The 6,792-nt window shown below is 36.4% G+C and overlaps 2 protein-coding genes across 2 annotated transcripts; both read right to left on the bottom strand.

Moving 5' to 3' along the window:
• Positions 1-1,427, bottom strand: LOC115787395 (uncharacterized). The gene is made up of 6 exons (XM_030740084.1): positions 1,350-1,427; positions 1,020-1,308; positions 585-935; positions 348-473; positions 219-262; positions 1-132 (listed from the first exon to the last, which is right to left on the bottom strand). Exons 1-6 carry the CDS (start codon positions 1,425-1,427, stop codon positions 1-3), a joined length of 1,020 nt encoding a protein of 339 aa, XP_030595944.1.
• A 3,085-nt stretch (positions 1,428-4,512) lies between these two features.
• Positions 4,513-6,265, bottom strand: LOC115787140 (signal-regulatory protein beta-2-like). Its single transcript, XM_030739715.1, has 5 exons — positions 6,223-6,265; positions 5,734-6,057; positions 5,292-5,648; positions 4,717-4,766; positions 4,513-4,629 (listed from the first exon to the last, which is right to left on the bottom strand). Exons 1-5 carry the CDS (start codon positions 6,263-6,265, stop codon positions 4,513-4,515), a joined length of 891 nt encoding a protein of 296 aa, XP_030595575.1.
• Positions 6,266-6,792: the final 527 nt, after the last annotated feature.

Here is a 6,792-nt window from a genome sequence, read left to right as displayed (position 1 = left end):
CTAATCCAGCCCAAAAGCCTTGACAGCCATGTAGATCTGCTCCCGCTTCACTGTGTTTGTGTCCTTTATTTTACTTCTGTCAACTTTCATCATGGTAAAGACAACAGCAGAAAACCGCTCTGTGTCCTTATTCTTTGAAAATAATCAATGAAAAAATAATTAGAAATTTCAAAACTTTAAAAAAAAAAAAAAGTAAAAACAAGCTTTAAGTACTTTACCTGTTGCCTTTTCTGATTAATCACGTTTTTCTGCAGGAGAGCAACTTTAATATGAAGCATACAGATAACAAAAAAAATTAAGATTTATATACTTTTATTACACAGAAAACTACAAGTATATTAAATTACCTTTGCAATGATCACTGTTGTTTGTTTTGATTGTGTAGATGAGGGCAGCTATAACAATCAGAGTTATAACCACGACAGCACAACGAAAGAAAACTGTACTGGCTCTCTGTGACAGCACGCTGCTTTCTGCAATTATATCAAAAAAAAAAAATAAACAAATTAAAAGATTGTGCTAATTACAAATAGTTACATGTAAAAAGATATATTTTCTAAATAATAGATCAACGATAAAGTTACCATGAATATCCAGTGTATTTCCATTGCCAAATAATATCTCCCCACATGTGGCCACAGCACAGTAATAAGTCCCAGCATCTGAGGAGTCGATGTTCTTAGAGAAGCGATAAACACATTTCTTCTGAGTCTCAGAGCTTTTCTCACATTGATTCGTACTGTTTCCATCAGTGTAGATGATGTTTGGTTGAGATCCAGCTCTGAACCAGAACACATTATGAGCTCCTGGACATGTCTCATTCTCAGAGTCAGAGAAGACTGAACACTGGAGATCTGCTGTGTCTCCTGGACGGACTGGATTTGATTCAACTGGCTGCTGGACAACAATATAGTTTGATGTCCTTTGAGTGTTTCCTGTATAATACAAAATACAAAGACATTCTTCAAAACATGCTCAGAGACATTTCAAAAATTAGCAGAAGTATCTCAGTTTATTACCTTTTATCAACAAATATGTCCCACTCCATTCAGTATCAGCCCAGTTTGTTATTCCACAGTGATACATTCCCTCATCTTCTCGGGCTGTCTCCAAAATGGTCAGTTTGCTAAAATGTTTATCATTACGTGCATAAAATTTTGCTTCCAAAAATGGTGAAGCATACTGAGGCTCTGTAGCTTTTAACAGTGTCACAATGATTTTAAGAGTATCCCCAACACGCTGCTTGTACCAGTGGATTTTTCTGCTGCCGAGCTCTTCATCTGGTAAAGCACATGTTAAAGTCGCTGAGTCATATTATCTATGAATCTATTCATCATAAACAATCATATTTCAGATTTTTGGAAACAATCAAAAAGCAGCTTACATCCTTGATGAAGAAAAAGCAGTGTCATCCACAGCAGCATCATCTTGAGACTGCTTCTTGTTGGAGTATTTCAGTAGGTTTAAGAGGTGAAATGAGCACGGTGGCTTAGACCATGAAATGCCTCTGATTGGTTAACACATAAGAGACTGAAAAGACACTTCCTGTCACATTGGTCTCATCCTGAGCTTTTTCTAAAACATCTCTCTTTTTCATCTCTTGTTGCAATATTTTGCATTGTTCACTCAACACTTTTTGACTGTCTACCTGATTGTAATTCATATTCTAAAATATTACATTACACATCAAACTCTGTGTTTCAGAGGGAAGCTGTATGTAACATTGATGAGGGGGCATGACATTTTGTTCCTCAGAGGACTGAAGAACATGCTGAGACCAATGCTGCATGTTTTAGGTTCTTTAAAAACAGAGATCATGTGCAATTTGTAGAAAGTTACATAGCAAACCAGCAGCAGATATTTCACAAAAGTCACCCACATTAATCCAATAGCAGAGCTATAGAAGTAAAGCCAGAATAATGTCAAGTGCAAGATTTTAGCTGTGATCTCCTTGCCTCATTCAAAATAACCAAGCTTTTAAAAAAATTATTAATAATAGATAACAGGTATCGTCATACACACACCCTGAAGAATTTGTCGCATTTTCTTTTCAAAATATTTTTACACGCCATCTTTATTGCTCTATATCACTTTGGCCAACATGTGTGATGATAATTTCTCTAACACATTACAAATCAAAAGGAATTATATGGAGGATTTAGATCATGAAGAGGGGACAATAGATTAGGAACAGAATCTGTGGCAGGCCGGAAAGGCAGACCCCAAAAGCAGGACTCAAAAAAAGGCGCAAAGATGAACTTAGAGGACTTTATTGAAACTGAGGGTAGTATAAACAAATAAACTGGGCTGGTCTGTGGCCTGAACTAAAACTAAGGGGGAACAAGGAACAGAGACGCACACAGCTGAACATAGATGACAACACAACAAAAAACAGAAAAAAACTGAGGGCTTAAATACACAGCAGGTAATCAGGGCAAGAGGAAACAGCAGGGCACAACAGGTGAAGCAAATGAAACTAATAACAGGGGAAGCAAACTAAACTCAAAGCACGGGGAACACAAAACTTGTCAAAATAAAACAGGAAGTGACTAAGGAAGGAACACTGCACAGGGAAACAGAGACACAGACATGGGACAGAAACGCAGACTAGTCACAACACTGGGAATAAAACTCAATACAGAAACAAAGAAGGTCAGGGATAAGACAAAAGGACAAACAGACACCAGAACACAGACGCCGGGGAGACAGGGATGAAGGAACAAGAAAACCACAAATGATAAAGCCAGCAGTAAGAACTATGAAAACCAAAACAAACTGGGAACACACAGGGAAAATAAAATTAAACACAAAACTCTGGGCAGACGGCCCAGGACCATGACAGATTCTTCCATCTTTTTTTTTTTTCGTAAGAACACTCCTAAGATGGGCAGTAAATAAATATCATTAAAGATTTACACACTTATCACACAACAGTAACAGGTGCTTGGTTGCTGTGTTTCATTGTGTGATTAAAACTCTAGTCTCAGACCTATATACCACAGAGCTATGCATTACAGACCAATAGATTACAAAAATACAGAACAAATATTCAGATGTTAGCAGCCTGTAAGAGCATGATGCACCTGAGCAAACAGTGTGACTGATTTTGTCAGTCAGCAAGTCCAGATAGTGAGATGGACTCACCACCTTTGGGACTGTTAGTTCTTCTGTGGAAGGACCACAGTCTTTCCAAACTGACACCATCTGTGAACCCAAACCCCTCAAACTGTCTGCTGCTCTGCTTCATCTGGGATTAAAGCTAGCCATAAAAAATCATATAGAGAGGTTAAGAATATTTTTTACTACTACTACTACAAAATATTAGAGCTCAAGTTCAGATAAGTTTGGATCTTAATTTAAACAATGCAATGAACAGACAGGAGATTAGAGGACAGGCTGGTGTTATTGCCAGCATTTCACAATCATGTCCAATGAGATGTTGCTTGGTGTACCATCTCCTGATACTGAATGAATACAGTATGATATTATATTTCAGGCCTCTTTTCTGTGGAACCAGTTCCCAGTTTGGATTCAAGAAACAGTGGTAACATGCCGTGTAGATACCTGACCTTCCATGACAGTTGATGTTCTTTCTCTTCTTCTTTCTTGAGTTTCTGCTGCCTGAGGTACTCACTAAGCACATGATCATTTATGGCCATCTTCCTGATATGCTCATGGATCTTTGTTGTTTCATCTAGGATAGTAGTTCTGACACTCTCTACTCCTCGGCCTCCCTCCTTCCGCTTAGTGTACAGTCTCAGGGTGCTGAATTTGGGGTGAAACCCTTCATGCATGGTAAGGAGCTTTCTTTTCTTGATGTCATTGGCTTCTATCTCCTCCTTTGGCCAGCTTATTCTACCTGCCTTCAATGTCTGCATAATGTTGCCGTCTGGTAGTGCAATCCCCTCAGTTCTGACTACCTTCCCTCTCTTTGTTACCATCATATACTGTATATATATATATATATATATATATATATGCTCTACATTACAAAGAATTAAGATTATTCTGAAGGCAGTCTGCTGGGTGTACCTATCAAAGTATCTGTGAGTGTATGAAGCCATTTTTTTCATTTCATTTCATTGTTCAGTGTAACTGACTGTTTACTGTACACATGACAGTAAAACACTCTTGAATCTCTTGAATGTGGTGTTATTACAATGTAAAATATTTACAACTAGATATTATTGACCAAGCAGCTGAAGCATTAACTGTAATATTATTTAATTGCAGAACTCAAGATAATAACCATTCAGTTTAAAATCAGGGATGTCAGAAACTCAATAAATGAAATAAATCTACATAACAGGCTTTGAAAGTCCAAGTACTGATATAACGTGACTTAAATAAACTACTAACAGTTAAGATTCAACAAAAACAGAAAACTTTAACACCACAGAATATAAGTCATAATATTCAGTGAACAGCACTAAAGAATCTCAGACATAGGGTCTATAATGGAATATGAGGTTTATTTAAAAATTCAGGAAATTTTGAAAATTGTCATTAACATCAGCCTGTAACTTGAGAGTAGATGCCGTCCTCAGCAAACTCTTGCTTCCTTCTTGCTCTTGTTTTTCTTTCGGAGAAATTCAGTGCAGCATAGTTTAGCTCTTCATCAGCTTCAGTCTGCTTTGTAATTAAAACAATGGGCAAAAGATGCTGATTCTAAACTTTTAAAACATATTTTATCTAACAGTGTTTTTCATTACCTACCGCTTGGTGCAATTTGTCATTTTGGGCTCCTGATATAGCATTTTCTCTTCCTACAAACATGAAATTATAGTAACAAAGAGATAATAGTGAAATGCACTTAATATGGCATTTATTTTTGAATTTGTAATAAACAAAAAATACACTGATAGGAAGATATGATACAAAGAAAGTATATAGGTACACAAGGGAATAATGGTGATGATGTGCTGGATGTTAGTAGATTCATTAATAATGTCTAAGATGATTGAGTAATTATGATATTACAGTAGAATGTATATAAATGCTTTGTCTTTCCTTTATTTTAGTGTGATAGCATAATTTTAGCCTTTCAAAACAGAAAACTTTACCTTTTTATAACACTTACCTTTAAACTGTTTCCACACTCTTTGGTAGAAGATGAGGAAAACATTTCCAATGACAGAAATCGCCAAGCAGACTATTAATATGGCCATTTGAATAAATACCGATTGTGTTGTTTGCTCTACAAAACAAACAAAATTGATGTGTCTTAAAAAGTCTTGTTAACATGTTTTGAGTATTACTTTTAATTTTAGTAATTAATGCAAAAATTATACCAAGTTCAAGTGTAGTTCCATTTCCAAATAATATATCCCCGCATGTGGCCACAGCACAGTAATAAGTCCCAGCATCAGAGGAGCTGATGTTCTTTGAGAAGTGATAAAGACATCTTCTTAGAGACTCAGATCTATTCTCACATTCACGATGTCCATTTTTATGAGTGTAGAGGATGTTTGGATGAGATTTATGTGATCCTGCTCTGAACCAGAACACATTATGATCTCCTGGACATGTCTCATTCTCAGAGTCAGAGAAGACTGAGCAGTGAAGAGTCTCTGTGTCTCCTGGATGGACTAGTTTTGATTCTACAGGCTGCTGGACAACAGTATAGATTGAAGCTCTTTGAGTGTTTCCTGTGTAATACAAAATGTAAAGACATTTTTTAAAACATGCACGGATAAACTTAAAAAGTTTTTAAAATGAGGATGCAAAAATCACCTTTGACAAACAAATATGTCCCACTCCATTCAGCATTAATCCACTCTGTGATTCCACAGTGATAGATTCCCTCATCCTCTTGGACTGTCTTCAGAATGGACAAGCTGCTGAAATTCTCATCAATATTTACATTAAATCTTGATTTGGAAAATTCAGGACCATACTCTGGTGCTGTAGTTTTATACAGAGCCGCTATTAAGTTAAGAGTTTCCCCAATGCTCTGCTTGTACCAGTAGACTGCTCTACTGCTGAGCTGTTCGGGCAAAGCACATGTTAAGGTTGCTGATTCACCAAGCTGGACTATTTTTGCTGGCATCAGAGAGTCTGAGTTAAAACAAAGCAGAGAAAAACAACATCTTGTATAAACATTTTTAAATGTTCTAATTTAAAAATGTTAAATGTATTATATTATTATCTTTAAATACACGTGGATCTATTTCACATAAATACATATTTTTACATTTATGAGCATAATGAAAAAGCACTTACATGCTTGTTGAAGAAAAAGTAATGTTATCCATAACACCACCATCTTGACACTGCTCCTTGTTAGGAACCTCATTGCTATTTTTATGAGTGAAGGAAGTGAGATGAGCTACTGGGTTAGACCATCTATGCATTTGAAGCCTCTGATTGGTTAAAACATAATAGATTCAAAAGTGCACTTCCTCTCTCATTTGTCTCAACCTTTACTGTATCTAAAACATATTGGCTCCTTTTCATCTTCAGATTACAAGTTTGTGATTGTAATTCATGTTCTCTTATTTCAAGAATGGAAACAAGAATGACACTCCTGGTATGTAGTATGAGGAATACCTCAAATATGTCACACTTTGTAATTCAGAGGGAATTTGCAAGCTGGATGTTTGCTGCATGTCATGAGACATGCAGCAAACATCCTCCTCAAGGTGAAGAGCAGGCTGAACCAATGCTGTATGGTTCGTCAAAAACAGGCATTGCAAACTAGCTTAGGCTATAAATGTTGTAAAAATAAAATGAAGCTAAAAATCCAGAACTAATATTCATTTTGTTGAGCAAATTACGTAGCAAACCATCCTG

The sequence above is a fragment of the Archocentrus centrarchus genome, chromosome 10 (assembly GCF_007364275.1).
Source record: "Archocentrus centrarchus isolate MPI-CPG fArcCen1 chromosome 10, fArcCen1, whole genome shotgun sequence".
NCBI lineage: Eukaryota > Metazoa > Chordata > Actinopteri > Cichliformes > Cichlidae > Archocentrus > Archocentrus centrarchus.
Note: the sequence above shows the minus strand (reverse complement) of the source record. Positions and strands in the feature narration are given on the sequence as shown.